Here is a 21,458-nt window from a genome sequence, read left to right on the forward strand (position 1 = left end):
TACATTGGGTAATCGGGCTTCAAGGTCACCAGTACGGGACTTCTTAGTCCGGATAGAGCTATGATTCCCTTTGTTTCAAGATTTCTACATTTTAGTTTCTATAAACCTTTTTTTTAATGGAGTTTGTCCTTTTTTTTTTATGCCAAAGTAAACCCAATCAGAGCCCAATTTTGTATGAACAGGAACTTGTATATACATGAATGGTTATGGACCTAAACCATTTCATACCTGAACCCATGTCTTAACCGAATTCATACCTAAAATCAATCCCAAACCAACTTTGTATTAAGCAAGTTCTTTGAAGGAGTGATATGAGTTTTAAAAGATTGTTATTTATTTGAACCTTGAAATACTATTATTGTTTAACATAATCTTTTTATTTGACATACTCATTTTATTCACATCCTAATTGGTTGGTAGTTTTACGAGATACTTTTCATTGTTTCTTTCAAATTTCTCTTCTCATGATATACGTAAGGTGGTAGCTGCTAACTAATTTTTTAGCTAATTGTTGTGACAACGGGGCACACATTTTTTAAATGTGGCCATACAGATGTGTTCGGCACGGGTTCGCACGGTAAAATATGATACTTAGATCAAGTTTTTTTTTATAAAAAACATGATTTTTTAAGCTTTGAATATTTATGAAAACCTTAGACCATCAATTTTTTTTAAACCTTATAAAAACCTACCCACATATAAGATCCAAGAGTCTATCCTTGTAAAATCAAGTAGTCAGATTTAAGAAAAACATGAAAAAAATCTTTAAAAGCCCAATTAGCACAGCAGTTTTCTACTAGCCAGTAAATAACAAAGAAAAAGATACGGTACAAAGCAAGCTTTGGTTTCATACAAAAAGCGTCCCAATCGAACGGCTGCCCTCCACCCCTCAAACGAAAAACAAGAGCCACGTTCCTATCATCAATGGTGATATTGACAGGAGAAATTTTGAAAATAGGGTCATCTAGGACCAGATACATGCTGAGCAGAGATGACAGAAGTCGAAAACGAAGCCGTAAAAGAAGAACCAATAGTGCTGCTCCCAACTCTGGACCCACCAACCCTACTGAACTCGGACTTCAACATGCTTGGCTCGGAGAATGTGCGACCATAGAATCGCAAGAAAGTCAAGGACTGTGCTCTCGGTTCACACAAGGGCAGCACTCCCTCCAGCATCCCCACCACAGTGCCCATGCTTGGCCTCAACCATGGCTCCTCCTGCACACAGCAAAGCGCTACCTTCACCAGCTTCTCTGCCTCTTCCTTCTTCACCTTTCCAGCTAATCTCGGATCCACCAACTCCGAGTACTGCTTCTGCTCGTGCATCTCCAGAGCATACATAGGAAAATAGACGTCGAACTCGCGCTCGCTTTCCGTCGTCAAGCAGTTCCTTCTTCCTCGAATGATCTCTAACAGAACCATCCCATAGCTGTAGATGTCCGTCTTCTCTGAGATCGCCGAATTCGTTAACCATTCCGGCGCTAAGTACCCACGAGTCCCCCTCATCGTCGTAAACAGATTCGACTGCTCCAGCGTTAGGAGCTTCGATAGCCCGAAATCGGAGAGCTTGATCTGTTTAGCATCATTTAGCAAAATATTTTCTGGTTTTATGTCACAGTGAATTATCTTCGGTTGACATGATGAATGCAGATAAGCAAGGCCGCGAGCGGTTCCGATTGCAACGTCAACCCGCTCCGGCCATTCCAGAACCTTATCATGGCCGAAAAGAGATCGGTCCAGGGAGCCTCGGCTCATGTACTCGTAGACTAAAAGCCTGTGTGACCTTTCTGCGCAAAATCCGTGTAGGCGAACCAGGTTCACGTGGTGAATGCTACCAAGGGTGGCAATCTCAGTGTAGAATTCTTTTTTGCCCTGGACCCCCACATTGCTGATCTTCTTGACGGCCACCTGAGTTCCATCTTGAAGAAAGCCTTTAAAAACCACTCCGAAACCACCCGAACCGATTTTAATACTGAAATCATTCGTAGCTGCTTCTAATTCAGCAAAAGAAAACTTCACTGGTAACCCAGGTATAGAATCAAGGTCAATATCCTCATCTGATTCTTCTGAATAGGTGTAATCAGTTTTTGATAACAACTGCTTCTTCGGCTTTCTCCACCAAGCAAGACAGAGAGCACAAAGAGCGATCAGGAGGAGGGTTCCTCCTGTAGGTAGGAGGATGAGTACTACGAGAGAGAAACCTTTTCTACCCGGCTGAGCAGCAACACCACCAGCCTGATCAGAAGCAGCAATCTTCAGGTAACCACTCATGGCCTTATTTTCACTTCTCCACAGAGACCCCACCACGTCTCGAACCAAAAAACACGAGCCGGAGTTCTGATTGAAGAAGTATCCAAGACATGAGCAGTTTGCAGAACAGAGCTGTTGACAAACTGATCTATCAGAAATCCGAATCACCGGCTCAATATAACTGCTTGCAAAGTAATCAATGCCGGTTCCGACAGATAAATAATCGATCGACGACGAGATCGAGGAGCTCGAACAGAACTCCGTCTGGCCGGGGAGAGTGCAACCTTTGGAGAGATCCGTCTGGTTTGCAGCAAGCAACCTAGCAGGACATGTGCAATACGAGACGTTGCCCACCACACCAGAGTCAATGCAGACTCCAAGACTCCCGCACGATAGCGGCACCGAACAGTCAACCGCTGGTGCTGAGAATTCAGTATTCCAACTCAATCCTGAATAACTCTGCACCCTGAGCTTGCCCGAAGAATCCAACGTTGCTAACCGGAGCTTCGCAGGGCTCAATATAACCTGCCACACCACCACCAGATTGCTCCCAGCACTAGCAAACAAGTACAAACCAGAGCCGTTCACCTGCATATAACTGACAACTGCATTCTGATCTTTAAAAACATTAGGATCCATGGCCATTCTCCAATAAGTCTGTCCCTTCCATTGGAGCATAGCATCATCCTTCGTCACATCAAGAACATAATCACCACCCGCGAGATTGTTCTTCGAGATGGAACCAATGAGGTTCACACCAACAGGCAGCGGTTGTTCCATCAAGATGGTATCCGTCGGATGATCAAAACTCTCCCATACAGATGAATTGGACGCATCGAGCAGCAACAGGTTCCCTGTATCCTCTAATAGAATCAGAGAGACCATACCCGCCGGTGATCCGGACTGCGTCCACCACACCAAGCTGCCATTCCCACTGTAAATGAATATCCCAGTAGTGGAGAAGACCACCCGGTCGGAATTCGCGACCGGGGAGCCTCGGTTCGCCGACCAGACGACCCGATTGGATGCAACGTGCAAGATACAGAGGTAGTACTCGCCATCACCAGCAGGGTTGTAGATGGAAGCTCGGAAGAGGTCGGTCTTGGAGGCCAAGAAGGCACCATTGTTGTCGACGAATCCAAGATTGGTGGCCGTGAAATTCGGCCGGATGAACTCTGAGAAGACCGGACCACCTGAACAAGAAAGTGGGAACACAGATAATAGGAGGAAGAGTAGAGAGAGGAGGCTTTCCGGTACCATGGTCTTTTTTAGAATAGGTTAGAGCAGCAGCAGCGGACGCAAGAAACTGGATGATCAGACCGAAGGGGCCATCGTTTCATTGGGCATATATATGAGCTTTGACTTCTTACTTTCTTTTATTACGGGGACAGCGTTTGCTTTTGTCCAACTACTTCATTAATATATGGTTGACCTTGTGCAATTTGAGTGATCAAATTGCCCCTTGATCAGACTGGAGACAGCTAGGGGTGGGCAACGGGCAGGGCGGCCTAATGGGCAAAGCCGACCCGACCCACGATGGTCTGGTTTGTGTCAAGATTTTAGGCTCGAACTCGTTAGCTACTTATCCGAAACCTGATCCATATAAGTTATATACATGGGCCGGGTCCGATTCAGCCCGCAAGCTACCAAGCCAGCTTCGATGAGTTTGAGTTATTTAATAATTTTGAAGAATATAAAAATGAAAGCAATTAATTAATTTTATAGTAACTTGGTAACTATTATTATTTATTTAAGTAATTGCATTAATTTTATAAAAACTAAAAAGATAATTAGTTGGGTACATGAGACAACAATGCCTTCATCCCAAACAATTGGGGTCGGCGATATGAACCAAAAAGAAAATCATTTTGGGTCCTCCACATGAATCCTTCTCCTCCAATCATTTCTATCCAATGTCATGTCCTCGGTGAGGTTCAAAGCATTCATATCCTTTCTTATCATCTCCATCCAAGTCTTCTTAGGCCTACCCAGACCTCTTTTAGCTAATATATTTTCTCATTTCTCCATCCTTCTAACCGGAGCATCATTAGGCCTTCGCCGAATATGCCCAAACCATCGTAAATGATTCTCACTCATCTTATTTTCAATGGATGCAATGCCTACCTTCTTACATATTTCCTCGTTCTGAATCTTATCTTTTAGTGTCTTTCCACACATTCATCGAAGCATACGCATCTCAGTTACACTCATTTTTTTAATATGATGTCTCTTGGCAGCCCAACATTTCGTACCATATAGTAAAGCAGGTCTAATTGTCGTCCTATAAAACTTTTCCTTCAACCGCAATGGCATTATACGATCGCACAGCACTCCAGTTGCACTTTTCCATTTCATCCACCCAACCTTAATCCTATGATTTATATCTCCATCAATTTCTTCATTCTTTTGAATGATAGATCCCAAATATTTGAAACAGTCATCCACCGCTATTTCTTGCTCACCAAGCTTCACTACACTCTCATCACTACTTCGTTGCTTACTAAACCGACAATCCATATATTTTGTCTTACTCTTACTCAACGTAAAATCTCTTGCTTCCAAAGTCTGTCTCCATAATTCTAACTTAGCATTAACCCCAGCTCTAGACTCATCAATCAAAACAATATCATCAACAAACAACATACACCACGACACATTTTCTTGAATTGATCTCGTAAGTTCATCTATCACTATAGCAAAAAGGAAAGGGCTTAATGCACATTCTTGATGTAACCCAACCGTTGTAGAAAAATTTTTTGTCACCCCTCCACAAGTGTGGACATTGGTTACTACTCCTTCGTACATATCTTTAATTATATTAATGTACTTGAGAGTTATACCTTTCTTCATCATTGTCCACCAGAGAACATCCTTAAGTACTCTATCGTATGCCTTCTCCAAATCAATAAAAACCATATGCAAATCTTTGTTCCTCTCTCTATATTTCTCAATAAGTTGTCTAAGAAGATGTATAGCTTCCATAGTTGATCTTCTAGGCATAAAACCAAATTGATTCTCCGATATCATGGCAACATTCCTCAACCTATAGTCAATCACCCTCTCTCAAAGTTTCATAGTATGACTCATGAGTTTTATACCACGATAGTTTGTGCAATCTTGTATATCACCCTTATTCTTATAGAGATGCACCAAAGTAATCTTCCTCCACTTATTAGGCATCTTATTTGTCCGCCAAATCTTGTTAAAAAGATTTGCCAACCACACTAAACCTTTCTCACTCAAGCATTTCCAAGCCTCGATAGGTATACCATCCGAGCCAACTGCTTTTCTGGATTACATTTTCTTCAAAGACTCTACAATTTCTTTCTTTTGAATCTTGTGCATGAAGTCACGATTCATCTCATGAAAAGGAATGGAGAAGTCTCCAAGATCCTGTGCATGCCTTCCATTAAATAGCTTATCAAAATAATCTTTTCATCTCTCCTTAATCTCCTCATCCTTAACTAAAACCCTTTGTGTTTCATCTTTGATACATCTAACCATACCCAAATCCCCCGATTTCATATCTCTAATCTTTGCAAGCCTATAAATATCATTTTCGCTCTCCTTGATATCCAACTTGTCATAAACCTCCTTATATACCTTATCCCTCGCGTTTCAAACTACTTTTTTAGCTTCCTTCTTTGCTACCATATACTTCTCCAAATTCTCATTATCATGACTCTTATTTACTATTTCCATTTCATCCACCCAACCTTCTTTGGTACATGAGAACTTGTTAATTATTTACTATTTACCTAATTAGTTGCATTAAATTTATGAGAAAAAAAAAACAATTTTATGACACTGGGTTTATTTAGGTGGATTAAAGAAACCGTGTTGTGTTGCATAGGAGAACTAAAATTTAAGATCGTGATTTAATTATGTTATTTTAAAAAATAGATGTTCATTTATTAGTTTACATGCTATAGCAGGAAAGAAATATTGTTATTTGGATACTTTGTGAAATTTTGAATTTTATGTTTTTTATTTAATTTTTAAAATTTAATTTTATTAAAAAATAACCAACAAATGAGTTTGGGCCGGGCCAGCTTGACATGTCGTCATGGGGCTGCTCTTTAAACTCGAGCTCCTTAAGAACCAGGCCAAAACCCGACCAGTTAGTAAATGGGCCGGGTTATACCCACCCACCGATCTCTAAAAGGATTCGGGCCACCCACTCATAGAGACAGCGGATCTGGGAAATGGGTAGTTTGGTAAATCGGATAATTAATAGGTGCGGCTGGTGGTTTGTATAAAGTCAAATAGCGGGTCAGGGTGAACGAGACCAAGGGAATTTAAGGCCCATTTAATTTTAAGGATTGGGGACGGGGAAAGCATAAGTTCATCTCCACCTCCATTTCTGCACGGATAAAAAAATATTAAAAGTTAATTTTTTAATATTTTTAAATATTATTTTAATGGTTTTAGTATGTGTTAAGTTCTGTTTGTCACGTAAAATATTTTTATTTAATTTTTGAACGATTCAGAATGACTAATATAAGCAACTGTCACATCATGTTTGACATGAGGGAGGTTGTCACTTGTGAGAGGTGGGTGCGTTCACCCATACACATTAACAACCTACCTGCTCATCACAGAAATATGGGTCGCAATAACAGATCCATTTTACTTGTCAGAATGCATTGATTGCTGTGTAGTTAGGGGGTGTCAACGGGTTGGGTTTGGTTCGAACCCAGATGGAATCAGATTTAAATCAAACTTTTGGGTATGGTATCGGGTTCGGATCTGGTTTTAATCGGGTTCACTATAAGAAAAACCATACCTGGACCCATAAGAACTACATGAACAAAACCCAGATCATACCGGGTAAAATCAAACCCAGATCATATTTTTTTATCATTTTTACACTGAAAAATTGTGGGTGTTAATCAGAACTCAGTTTGGGTTCGATCGGGTCTGGTATAAAATCTCATAAACTATACCTGGTTCCATATATTAATCGGACCTTCGGATTCGAGTCTTAATCAGGTCGGACCCTATAGGGTTTGGTTCGGCTCCAGTCTGGGTAAACCATGCCCATTGACACCCGTACGTGTGGCCCAGTGTTGACATTCTGATGTATTATTAATTTTAGTATGGGGCATAAAAATGTTGTTAATATAGTTGCAAATTGCTCAATTCGTATAATATCCGTATACAATAACTCTGACTCGGCTTATTTTTCAATATTGCTTAAAAATAGTTTTTAATATGTTTTACTGTTATTTTAATATTTTACTGATATGTGTCATCCCTTGATTGAAAATTGGCCTATTTAGTCGATTCAGGTTAGAATCGGAATTGGCCAAGTCGCTTGGGGGTGAGCAGGCTCATTTTTGGATTGATCTTAGCCATCCAGATGTATTAATTGGACAGCTAAGATATGATCTTATGACATAAAATACCATAATCTGAATTGTGTGCGTAGGTTCAACTTTTGAATAAAAATCACATAAAAACCTTTATCATATCTATAGCGGTTTTGCATTAGTGTTTTCTTCAACATATGGAACATAAGAGTCCTACACACATAATTAGGGAACAAAATGATCACACTGTCTTTGCAAAATGGCATGTTTCTTGAAATACTTAACAAATTGATAAAATTCAACCTACTAAATTTTTTAAATATATTCGTAAATACCTATTGCAAATGTCTTTAAGTAAATACTCCACGTGGGGTTCCACAAATGTCTGCTGACATTTTCAAATACATGTAGCGGATGTATTTGACGTTCACGAGACCTCAACAAGTACAGTACGACCTTCGCAAATACACATTCATGAATATAACCTGTGAACCTTCTTTAACTAAATATTCCTCGAGGAGCTTCGTAAATATATGTGACACTTGTGCTTCATCTATGAACTTTCCGAACATTCGCATATTAGACATGAAAATTGTAAATTTTCTCAAGATTTAAATGCAAAACTTTTCATATTTTGCAGATGTTCGTACAAGCATTAAATGCGACACTTCTTTATTTAAAAAGAGATGGTTCACATTTTAGGACTTTGTTTGTGATCCATAACCCCTTCGTCCCATGATGTTTTCCCTTACAAAAATTTTTTGCGACTATTTCTAGCGTACATCATTAGTGACTTTTTGAGCGTTCAAGACATCATTGAAACTGATATATTATAGTAAGTACATATTTAACGTCTAAAACAATTACTTTTTAAAATTTTTAAAATAAATCAATTATTTTAACTGAACATTGGCATGAATAAGCTATTTTGTGAAAATATTGCATGGTTCTTAAGTTATCTTTGCATGTTCAATAGCTTATTCTATTTTTTGTTTATTTAATTTATTTCCATATAAATTTCTGTTTCTTGCTGTGTTTTCATAATTTGGTATGCCTTCATTTTGATGTGGTTGTTTATCTGATGTGATCCAGAGTTTTACAGTAAAAAAAAAATATATTTAGTGCATTAATAATTAAATTTGTTGTTTCTTAAAAGTGTATTGATTAGATTTTTTATCATTAAATTTGTTAAATATAAGAACTTATTTTAATGAATTTGTTTTTATATTAAATAAATATTTTTTTTAAAAACCAAATAAATAATTCGATGATTTAGAAAGTATTTTCATAATAACTAACAAAAGTAGGCATAAGTTCTTTACATTAAAAATAACGTCAACTATTGTAGATACCTAATCATGCATTACAAGAAAATGAAGCGGGCATTTGATATTCGTTAAAATGGAGACATTTTTTTTCCTTTGAAATATAATACAATAATCTAAACATGAGATTAGTCTTAATAGCAATATGTATAACATTGAATGATCATGAAATGATAAGGTTAAAAAACATTTATAATAAACAAAAAAAAAAAGATCATGATATTGAATTTGTTTGTCTCAACAAATACTAAAAAATTTAAATTCACTAAAAAATAATGAGAAACAAAAAAGATCATAGTATCTAATATGGAGATCATTTTATACCAAGAACCATCTTACATATCTTTCAATATGTTAGTTGTGTATAAACAATCAAAGACTATGGTATCATAGTTGTGTAAAGAATTAAACTAACAATTTTGCAGTTTGGCATAGACAATCAAAGATTAAAAAAAAGAGAAAAAAAGCTGAAAGAAATAATCTCATAATTAATACAAAAAACATTAATCCAAAATGACATATGACATTGTCAACATTTATAGTGTTCAATGTCTTCCTCGTTCTCACAGGGAATATAGAAAAAAGAGTTTGATTAAATATATGGATACAAAATTAAACAAAAATAAAATTTACTTTTAATTTTAAATGTAATGCAACAAGATAATAATATATTTATTTTGCATAAGATAAATTTCAAGCATATGATAAATAGGGCTTGCCTAAAAGTCAAAAAAGATGTAGACTAATGCTCCCAGTGACTGAGGGTCAAGAGAAGAATGAACAACAAAAGGTAGAAAAGAACAAATGCAAGCCACATAAGTCACTAAAGATTATTTTTTCTCTTGATTTTTTTTTGTATTAAAACGGTTGGCAATTAACTTCAACCTATGTAAGTGGGAAGCATATATAATGTGGGTGTGGGTCCTGTTTTACTTTTTACCTCATAAGCTATGTCATCGAGACACGCCATTTTGGTGAAGTGGGCGTTTGAATCCTCTTCCACGGGATGCACTGAACGTGGGCCCCATGTGTGTCCGTACGCCCACGCAAACATGGGATGCCAGACGGTGATTTGTTGTGTCCCCCAAACGCTTCGTGTCCCCACGGAATAGTGGCGGACGGACAGCCGTTGAAGCCCATAAAACAATTGTTTTTTAATGATGTTTGGACAGGGTATAACAGTGTGTTCTGGATCTGGAACGTCCGCGGATGCTACCGGACACGAAGAGCAGTTTCTTTCTCCGTTGTCTGCTATTCAAACACACTCTTAGTGACACAACTTGGACACTGACACAAACAAACAAACAATATTTTAATAATTGTGTATGTTTTAAAATATTATTTCAATAAAAATGTTTTCTTAATATTAAAATATCAAAAGATGATTTTTTATTGATTAAAGAATTTAAAAATTCTGTGTCCTTCTGCCCTAATTTTTTCAAAAAATATCAAACTTACCAGTCAAACGTGCATTACACGTCCTCATGTCCTGGTGGTCTTGGATCATGCAATGTGGAGAATGTGCTCCCATCACATTTTCCTGGGTGGGGTCCCCCCATTGTGTTAATGGCAGATGCTTTTGGAGTTTGTTTGTTTTTATAGGAAAACTGGGGTTAGACAGACCCATCATACCAATGGGATTTGAACATGAAACGTCCCAACACAAGGTGACCTGCACTAACAGGGCCTACCAAACAAGCTGAGCCCCCCGTTGATACAGTTGGAGCTTCTGCATTAAGCAAGGAGTTTAGTCCAGTGGAAGGGGCCTTGGCCACTAAAAGGGTGGTCAGGGTTTCATTCCTATAAGTGTCAAAACCCTTGCATCAACGAGAGCAAGGGATAAAAGTAGAGGGATAAGCTCTTGCCTAACCCTTGCTCTGCTGAAGTCGGGTGACTCCCTGGGGGCAAGGGGTGCGCCATGGGTATACACTGTCGAGAAAGCAACTGTAACCACAACAGACTTAGCCAGCGCGACTAAGTCTTTGATCCCGAGGGCGGTCTCCCCGTCCTACATGGTCAAAAATAAAGTTGAACATGAACAATAGGTGTTGGGCTAGGTTTGGACCTTATAGATTTGATAAGTAGTAATGAAAATATTTTTGACATTATTTCACATCACATGCAAAAAAATGACTGAAGTAATGTTTTTGTAAGCAATAGATTTAGAGATAAATCTTATTCCTCTTGGCCTGGAAATAATGTACTTTTTTTCTTTAAATCAATTAATTACTTCTAGTTGTAAAACAGTATTTTTTCTATAAAACAATCCATCTCAGGCTCATTAAGAGCCTCAATTTGGCTCAGATCACTACAAGAGCAACCCAAGCTAAAAACACTTCAAGCCCAGTTTGCACCAAAATATAATTATAAAAATGGCAGCATTCCACATCCAAATTATTAGATTGAAAACATGATTTATACTAAATAAACAAGCTTAAACCCATCTGCATGGTCTGATCCACTTGAAAATGCATGCACATCCACATCAAAGACTATATGAGAAAGTATTTGGTACCCTTGCGGGTAAGGAACTCCTTAGTTTGAACTCATAGTAGATGATTATTTTGACCAAATCAAACCCCATGGATGTGTTTAGCATTCTCAAAATAGTTGGAATGGACTGTTGGATCCTATTTTTTTGACAGAAAAAATATGATTTTATGAGGGTTGACAATTTGATACATTGTAGGCCGATGATTTTCGACACCTGTATAGTCTTACATACATGTTGGAATAGCATGTAGATCACATCTGAAGGGTCAGATGTGCAAAAAAACATTAAAAACTAAAATAGTTACAGTTGTTTACTAGGGTGTTCCTTAATCCTTACCTATGGGTGTCATAAATCTCTCTCTCTCTCTCTCTCTCTCTCTCTCTCTCTCTCTATATATATATATATATATATATATATATATATATATATATATATATATAGAGAGAGAGAGAGAGAGAGAGAGAGAGTAATGGGTCCATGCTAAACCAATTTGGTGCTAAACCGTGTGCTAAATGGGTTTTTTGGGCTTCTCCGGTGCTTTTAATGAGGTTCTGGCCCCATAAATGTGTTGGTCATGGTCGATTTAGTAAGAATTCATACCTGGATCATGTGTTTTCGATGAAAAAAATGGTGTTTGGAGCCTCAAAAATTTACAAAGATTTTGGACCATTGATTTTTCAAACTTTATAAAAACCCATCAATGTGTTGGAATCAAACGCTTCAAGAGCTAATTCCTCTAAAATCAAGTACATAGATTACATCTGTACGGTCATAATTTTAAAACAAAATGAAAAAACCCCCAAAAAAGTCATTTAGCATGCGGTTTAGCACCAAATTGGTTTAGCACGGACCCATTACTCTCTCTCTCTCTCTCTCTCTCTCTATATATATATATATAGTGTATGTGGATCAGGAGACCTGCTAATAAGATCAGTGTCAAACGCCCTTATTGGGGCCTGAACTGGAATAATAGGGTTTCAATGTAGAGGATCTTATTTTATCCCAATTTGAGATATATAGAGATTATGTGCACTTTTTTTTTGTTTGGGATAGGGCTTGGAAAGATAAGTTTGATATTTCTTTTCATTTAATAGATGGGTTATTGTCTGTTATTAGAGGGGGACAAAGGTGCCGTATTAAACTTGATCTATTGTTTGAAAATAGTGATACATTGAATTATGTATACGTGTAAAAGTCCCCCATCGGTCCATTCTTATCGATATAGATATATCATAGCATGTGAATTATTCAAGTTTCTTTGCTTTCAATATATATATATATATATATATATATATATATATATATATATATATATATATGGAGAGAGAGAGAGAGAGAGAGATTTGAATGGTCAGTCTCAACTACAAGGAGGATAACTTGAGGTTGAAGTGGACTAGTTGGAAAGTTTTTTTTATTTTCATAATTATATCATATCATATCAGTTTTGGAAAATATCATGATAAAATGGATGTTTGTGACAGGCCTCACATGAATTCTCATCTCACTTTCTTTAAAGTAGACAAAAAAATACTGCACTGTTGACAATTAGTTGGCAACTGCTCTGCTGCAAAAGAGTAAGGTCTAGCCTTTTGAAATAAAAAAGGAAGTTGGGTTATGTGCATTTTGAAGAAAAAAAAGTTAGGTTATGTTTGTAGACTGGTAGCCGGATGAGAGTTTAGGCATTGGGTAAAATCTAAAATCATGGTTAAACGACCTTGATGGTGGATGTTTGTATTTTTATCAAATCATGGATTTTTTGGTAGTTACTAATTCCAGGATTTGACAGCTACCAGTATTCAAAATGCATAAAGGCCTGTTTGGAATCTCGGTGCTGGGATGGGTATTTATGCATTTGGTGTTTTCGGGGCAAAATCTTGGTCAAACGCCCATGGTGAACCCGTTTGGAATCTCGGTAATAGGATGGGTGTTTATACATTTGGGATGGGAAGTGAAGCCCTAAACTTCCTCCAGCTTCCAGTTTCTAAGTAGGGATTAAGAGCTTGTTTGGAATCTAGGAACTCAGATAGGAGTTAATGCATTTGGCAAAATTAAAGTTGGTCAACTAACACCTGGTGGCCTTTTTGAAACTGGAATCTGGGATGGGAGTTAATGCATTTGGGATGGGAAGTAACATTGTATTTATACTAAAGCATGGAATTGACAGCTACCACCTCGGCCAAATCCAGGATTTGGCAGCTGCCACTTTCTGAAATGCCACTTCCCATCCCAGCTACTAGTTTCCAAACGGGGGACTAAAAGTTGTATACAAAAAATGGTTTGGGAGGAAATATTTTCAAAGGGTCATAAGTTTTTTCTTTTCTTTTTTAATTACCCATGTTCAGCCATATTCTTTAGACTGGTAGTTGGTAAATTTCAAAGAGTGCCATACTACTATTACATCCAATGACTCGATTGAGTCAACCCAATGACTCGATTGACACAGTTTGATTCGGTTATTTACTGGGTCAAACCAGTGAATGACCCAGAAATGAACAAAACTCGGGTCGTCATGTGCTGACTCGGTCTGAGTCATATATATTACATAAAATATAATATAAATATTATGTGTATTATATATAAAAATAATTATACATATATTAATAAAATAATACATTAAATATATTATAAAAATATCATATAATACATATTATATATTAGTAATAGTTTATAAAATATACAAAGTTTAAAAGATTGAGATGAATTTGAGAATTGCTCTAAGGCAATAATATGGAAAAAGAAACTCTTTTAACTATTTATTCTAATATTCACATGACGTATATAATGGATGATAGTAGCCCTTGTCTTGTCTGGTAGGATCAGCTAGTGCATGTCACGTTGCAGGTTCAAAACCCAATGATATAGTTTTGTTTGACTAGTAGGGTCCGTCTAACCTCAGCTTGCCTTTAAAAAAAAATGCATGATAAAAGATATATATGCAGTGCACGACACGTCAAATGGATGATCATGATGTTTGCACGAGAACGTGTTTATCTCTGATTGGATAATGATAAGAACAACAATGTGTAGTACCACGCTCAAATGATCCATATCCATATCTACCACCAATCACCATTCTCTCCAGAGCCTTCTCTCAAGTTGGTTGGTATCTTCGAATGATAAGGATCCCCTGATACATGAATCTGGATTGGATCCATGGTGCTATTTCCCCTACAAGAGAGGGACATTGGTATCTATGGGTGTCAACGGGTTGGACCCCTGCAAAAATGGGTGAGTTCAAACCCGGATCCGACTAAATGATATGGGTATTGGATCCAGATTTTGGTCTGGTTGGATTTTTTATAAGAAAAACCATATCCCGATCCAATAAGAATTACATAAACCAGACCCGGTTCATACCTGATAAAATAATATTTTTTAAGTTTTTTACATTGAAAATTTACAGATCTTAATTGGAACTCGAGTCGGACCTCGGTTTGGTATAAAAATTCATAAACCATGCTCGACCTATTTAACAATCAGACTTCATGGGTCTGACCCGGATAGTTAATCTGACCCTCTTCTTTAAAACCAAACCCTAACCTTATATGATCCGGTATGGGTCAGGTTAAGGTTATCCCCGATCCGTTGACACCCCTATTGTTGCCTACCTTCAGTGTTGATGGACCACTACTCCATTTGCTTCAGCTTATTCTTTTCCCCTTTTTCACTTTGTGCCTTTTTATATAAAAGCATGAAATTTATGAATATTCATTGAAATGATAGTATGGTAATATTTTCAAAATATCGTGATATTTTCAAAGTTTAAAAATGGTACTCATCATATTTCACTTATGAAAAACATGAGATATTGAACCCACAAATTTTCATGAATCCTTCCTTTCCTGATCATGGCGTTACGTTAAAAAATGCATTGAGCTTCTCTTAAACTTAACGTCAATTAAAAGTAAAACGTCATTTTCTCGTTTATCTAATAAATCATTAGGTGCCAAGTCTTAATAACATATCCGCGATAAATATCTTTTTCTTTATCGTGGTTACACCGATAAGTTTCGGATAACAAATGCTGCCATAAAGGGAACGTGACGCCCGGCTTGGCTTCCAGCCTGCAAGGCACATTTACATACTAGAAAGTATGAACCCGTTATGTTCAAAGTAAAGGAATTATAACATAAATCACGTTTTGATAACTCTTTTTGTTTTTACTTCTCTCGTCTATTGTCAAATGTATTTGACCGTTTGATTTAAAAACTCTATCAGGACCAATATAAAGCCTCAGATTGATTAGTTGGTCAACCCACCACAAAATATTCAAGAGAGAGAGAGAAAGAGAGAGATTGGTGAGGTGGGTTTTCACGTGATCATTGATCCGAAGTCAAATCGGTCACTGCTTCTGTAGTTCGATTTAAGACATTCTATTCCTGTTGAGAAGGAGAAGGAAGAGAGAGGAAGACAACAAAATAGCCAAAGGAAAAGATGGCGAGTGAGAAATCGGTGTTCATAGTGGGGGTGGATGAGAGCAAGGAGAGTTTCCATTCTCTGGAGTGGACTCTGGATCACTTCTTCGCCCCTTTCCCTGCGGAGGCTCTCCCCTACAAGCTCATCATCCTCCACGCCAGGCCCCTTGCTACCTCTTACATCGGCTTGGCTGGTCCAGGTACTATTACTAAGTATTAACCCCCCGTCTTTTCCACTTCTTTTGGAGAACCGTTTGATCACTTTCTTTTGATAAATAGTTTGATGGGTGTGCCTTGGATATTCTTATAGTTGGTGGTTTCTTATTTACTTGGACTCTCTCTCTCTCTCTCTCTGTTTCTTTTTTTTCCTTTAATTGTTTTCCAATTTTTATATTTCTTTTGGAGTTTAGAAACGGATATGTGGGTTTTGTCGGATTTTGTAACGCAGATAATATTTCGTTTTTAATGGGTGTAAGTGGGATTTTTTTCCCGTTTTTTGTAACCGCCATTAGATCGTTCATGTTCTGGATGTTATTGTTTGTGGCTATGTTCCTTCTCTTTTGGTTGGAAAAATAAACTGTGCTCTCTCTCTCTCTCTCTGGTGGGGCGTTTATGATTCAGAGAGAAACATCTATCAAGAATTTCTTTTGAGATGATGGTTTTTGGCTAATGGATGTGGGAGAAGCTATATGAGCCACGAGCATGCCATCTTTTAGCTGTAAGAGGTCCTATTTGTTTGTTGGTGTTAGGCGTTCTTCCTGATATTTTGGGTTTAGTCTTTTTGACCATTTGATGGGGATTTTCTTTTTTCTTTTACTAAATGAATAATGCTGACCATTTGGTGGGTTGCAAGTGATTCACAGGGAAAATTCGAGGGTCGTACTTGCGTTCACCAATTAATTTTAGGCATGGCCATTTATGCGTTCTTTTTTTTTCCTTTCCGAGCTGGCATTTGATGGGTTCACTTTTCTTTTTCTTCTCTGATTTGTAGGTGCCGCTGATGTTTTACCAATTGTAGAACACGATCTGAATACTATAGCTTCCAGGGTTCTAGACCGAGCCAAGGATCTCTGCCATTCTAAATCTGTAAGATTTTTCTTCCATTCTCTTCATTGTTTCTTATTATATACAAATAGTCTGATGTGTGTTGGTTGTTCATCGTAGTTGTTTAGCTCTTAGAGTTTTGCTATAATTTGCATCCCATGCGATTCCTCTACCGGTCAATCTGCAACTTGAAAGATTGCCATATGGCATATATCTCAAGATTATGCAGTGAGCTAAAGAAGCAGTGTTTGTTTTTTCCTGTGTAAATAACTATACCACTTAAAAGAAACCTCACAAAGTTTTCAATATAGAGATGCCATGAAAGTTATCATGGGGTTTAATGAGAAAAGTTAAAAAAAAGGCTACTTACATCTTAGTATAAGACTACAAGTCTCACAATTGCAAGAGATATTTTTTTTACAATATTATCAAGCTTTCCTCTTGCTCCGAAGGTCTGTCATGACAGAGAAAACATGTCAAATAAAATTTCCCCTCTTTGATGGCATTCCTCATTAAACCAATAAAATAAAACCAAGGTTCTATATGTCCATTCCATAACTCTTGCTGCTTTCAGTTTTGTTTCTCCGGTTTATCTCAGTAGTTTAAAGCTAGAGCATGGTCCTACCTGCTACATACACGAAAAGCTAGTCCTGTTGTGCTCATGTTCTAAATAATTTTTCTTTTCTGATGAGTCCTGGTTCTAAATGATTTTGGCGAGTTTGAATGAGTTTAAGCTTGGAGAGCCAAACAAGAACAGCAAGTATTTGGCAGGCTTGTTAAATAGTGATTTAACATATTTTAGATATATTTTATATCACATAATGTTGTGAAAAACAAATAGTCAAAGTGTTTGGCTTACACGCAATAGGTTTAGATAGTGAAAGACAAATAGTCAAAGTGTTTGGCTTACAAGCAATAGGTTTAGATTAAAGTCCTATTGCTTGTGGCTCTGAAACAATGTACTTTTCTGCAAATGTGTCAGCTGAGCTTGGCTTAACATGTCTAGAGTTCAAATCCTATTACTTCTCACTTTGAAACATTGTATTTCTTTTGTAAATGGGCCAGGTCGAGCACGTCATGAGCTCAAGCTCAGCTCAACTCACCACGAAAATGAGCTGAGCTTGAACACCTCAAGTTTGGTTCCTTCTGCTCATTTGTCAGCCTACTTATGGCTTATTACCCTCATTCCTACAAGTTCAATAGAAATCATGTTCAGAGCTGATTGTCCTTATTGCTGAAGCTTTATGTGTGCCTTTGAAGCTCCAAGATGTGACAGGAAAAAGTCCCTCCTAATCCCTCCAAGAAGCTTTATGTTTGCTGGCAAGATTTTCCTTTGTGGATTTATTGTACAGCTACTAGATTTGTGTTAGTAGGTATGACCTTTTGATTGATCTAGAATCAAGTCTCGAAAAAAGTCCCTCTCAATTCATTCTTTGTACAAGAACCATATTCATATTGCATATATTCATACATTTAAGTTATTGCTTGTGCGTGCATGTGCAGGTATTTGATTTTACTGTGGAAGTGGTGGAAGGAGATGCAAGGAATGTTCTTTGTGAGATGGTTGAAACGCACCATGCCAGCATGTTAATCGTGGGCAGTCATGGATATGGAGCAATTAAAAGGTAAATATAAGAAAATGCAAGCTTTGCGGACAAGAAACTGACTACCTGCTCATCATAGTAAAGACTGGTAACTTTAGGTAGGGATGAGTCTCAGGCAACTGAACCTGCCTCAGGCCCTCAACATGGGTCTGAGGCCAGAGATGGTTGAGCGATTCAGGTGCATAGAAACCAAAGCTACAAACAGAAACTAAGTCTCTGTTTGGGAGCCTTGAATTGGAGTTGTGTTGTGGTTTCCCACAGTGTTCTCACTCTCTATTGTTTGAGGGCATTGGTGTTGCCAAAACACTGCATTAGGAATAGAGTTGGCAGCCCCAACACCACATTTCAACACCATTCAGAAGAGGATGTTTTTGGCAAATCCATCTTCACCACCAGATTTTATCAAACCATATTTTGCCAACACATGGAAATGATGTTTCCATCTCAATGCAAGGCTCCCAAACAGAGCCTAAGTGACACATAAGCCTGATTGATTCTAATATAATCCTGAAGAAATCACAATCCTTGATAATGGATGGAGAAATAGGTCAATCCCCAATGCTTAGTTGGGGCAACAACTGATGATAATGATGATCAAGGAAATGGATCTTCTGAACAACAACAACAACAAACACAAGGAATCTTCTTACTAGAAAAAAATGCTAGAAATGCATAATATAGCCATCAGGACGCCCACCACAAGTCCAATTAGATTGTTTCAGTTCAACACATTAAGTCAATCAGAAAGGCATAGCACATCTCAGGTCTGAAATCTGCAATTGATATTTCTGAACAACTTCTCTCAAATATCACCAAATATCTCTGTTTTGTAAATTTTCCTCTTGCTTTGGATCAGTAAGGATCAGATAATTAAGTTTTTTTTTCCCTCATTAGAATGCAGTGTTTTACTTGGTTTTAGTTAGCATCTCATCTCCATATGTAGTTCTTGTAGCTGCTCAGCTTACAATGATAGATTTTATTACAGGGCGGTCTTGGGAAGTGTAAGTGATTACTGTGCTCATCATGCTCATTGCACCGTAATGATTGTGAAGATGCCCAAGGTTAAGAAGTAGACTCGGCGTACATGGTCTCTGCTCAAATAAGCGGTGTTGAATACAACGTCTTGTTTCTGCTTCTGTGTTACTTGTGAACTAGCCATTGATGTGTTGGGCTTTGGACCCATTATTTGTAAACAATTTATAAAAATCTTGCCGATATATCCCCAGAAATTTACTGAGTTTAAAACGGCAATTTCTCGCGAGATTTTCAAATCATGACAAATATCATGATAGTTATATTTTTAAAAGATATTTATCGTGAAAACCCCCAAGTTTTTTATTTTTAAATGTGTTTTATTCATATTTTATTATAAAAATTATTCTTTATATTTTAAATTTATTTTTTATTCCCAAGAATTTGCCGAAAAAAAACTTAAGATTTATGAAAATTTTCAAAATCTCACGAGTTTTTTGCCGGCCGAGATTTTGCCGTTTTTAACTTTTGTCACTATGCCCACAAGGGTGAATTTTAAATGTCACCAAGCTGATTGAACGTCACAAGTTTGAAAGTCACCGGTGGTGCCGCTTGTCATGAGGTTGAAGCTGGGTGTACTCCCGGTGGGTAGGGGGACTTCAAGGGTTTTACCAACTAAAGGTCAGCCAATGTGTGGTAGACTGGTAGGTTATTGATTGCAACACAATTAGAATCCAAGGTTGGATGTGACCCATACCATATTGGATTAATTGGATATTGGCTAGACACATTCAAGGGTTTTACCAACTAAAGGCCAGCCAATGTGTGGTAGGTTATGGATTGCAACACAATTTGAATCCGAGATAGGATGTGGTCCATATACCATATTGGATTAATTGGATATTGGCTAGACAGATTCAAATTCGGATGGTGAAAAGCTCATAACAGATCAGCTTTTTTATGGTTATCTGTTAAATTCGGATATTTGTCGGATTCAATAGAAAAAATCAAAACCATACTTGTGTCCTATTATAATCGGATACTGTTTTGGCTTAATTTGGTTGGATATCAGATAAAATAAGATTCATGGACATCCGTAGAGTAAGCCTGTACTCCCTTCACCAGATAGGAAAACATAGCCATGGCCTGCTCACTTGTTAAAACCTTCAGATTGTTGCTTATCGAAAAAAAAAAGAAAAAAAAGCCTATAGAAAACCCCTTCAACTTGTCTGAATTTTTTCCCGTACTTCCAACTTATATCGTGCTAATAGGAGAACCAGATTTATGTAAAGATATAGTCCGGGGTTATAGTAACGATTAACCATAATCCCAACATTTTCTATATAATTAATAACTGATTAATACGTTTGAGAATAACCCTAAACCACAATGTTGAGTATCAGGCTTCCAGTCAAATTGCTTTAGCTGAATTAGGAACTTAGCTGTGTTTTTTAATGATGAGGAACCCGGGTGGGGCCCCACAACTACCCTGCCTTACATGGCCCATTGCCGAATTAAGAACTTAACTGTTGGAAGACCCTTTTGATTAACTTATAAGAGCCAAAACATATATAGATGTTGCATAATACATTCTTCCCCATTACGATAAGCACCCTCTACATAGCCCCCTAACACCACATCACCATTACTATCAACCTTGAATGAATCTACGAACATCAATAAATAGCACCACAATAAGATCGACCAACATCAGTAAGAGCACCAGTAACACTCATCTCCCTGACCCCATCCGTGACATATATACGCAGGAACAAGTTATACAGATAGGCCAAATTTTCGACACTTGATTCAAAGTCGAACCGGGCCTGAATTGGCCCCTGCATCGAATAAAAAAGGGGCCGATTCAATTTGATTCAGATAGCATTGATCCATGCCCAAGAACTACCAGAAAATAAGCAGCCGCCCCTTTTCCTTTCTTATTTTTTCTAATCAGCTGGTCTGTCCCCAAAGAAAACAAAAACATGCAACACGTTTGGCGCACACAAAAAATAGCAGATTATGGTCAATAACATGGAAACTGA

At 37.5% G+C, this 21,458-nt stretch overlaps 1 protein-coding gene and 1 pseudogene across 1 annotated transcript; one reads left to right on the forward strand and one right to left on the reverse strand.

Moving 5' to 3' along the window:
• Positions 1–960: 960 nt before the first annotated feature.
• LOC149844206 (G-type lectin S-receptor-like serine/threonine-protein kinase At5g35370 pseudogene) lies at positions 961–3,510 on the reverse strand (annotated as a pseudogene).
• A 12,260-nt stretch (positions 3,511–15,770) lies between these two features.
• LOC149844207 (universal stress protein PHOS34-like) lies at positions 15,771–19,673 on the forward strand. Its single transcript, XM_090002097.1, has 4 exons — positions 15,771–15,996; positions 16,788–16,882; positions 18,344–18,465; positions 19,430–19,673. The coding sequence occupies exons 1-4, from the start codon at positions 15,816–15,818 to the stop codon at positions 19,515–19,517; spliced, it is 486 nt and encodes a 161-aa protein (XP_089858223.1). The 5' UTR covers positions 15,771–15,815; the 3' UTR covers positions 19,518–19,673.
• The last annotated feature ends 1,785 nt before the right edge of the window (positions 19,674–21,458 follow it).

This window comes from Nuphar pumila, chromosome 3 (assembly GCF_984573655.1).
Source record: "Nuphar pumila chromosome 3, dmNupPumi1.hap1.1, whole genome shotgun sequence".
Classification (NCBI taxonomy): domain Eukaryota; kingdom Viridiplantae; phylum Streptophyta; class Magnoliopsida; order Nymphaeales; family Nymphaeaceae; genus Nuphar; species Nuphar pumila.

Coding starts and splice junctions, on each gene's coding strand:
- LOC149844207 (XM_090002097.1), top strand. CDS start 15,816: ATGGCGAGTGAGAAATCGGTGTTCATAGTGGGGGTGGATGAGAGCAAG. Junction 16,883..18,343: donor ATCTCTGCCATTCTAAATCT/GTAAGATTTTTC, acceptor GTGCATGTGCAG/GTATTTGATTTTACTGTGGA. Junction 18,466..19,429: donor GGATATGGAGCAATTAAAAG/GTAAATATAAGA, acceptor ATTTTATTACAG/GGCGGTCTTGGGAAGTGTAA.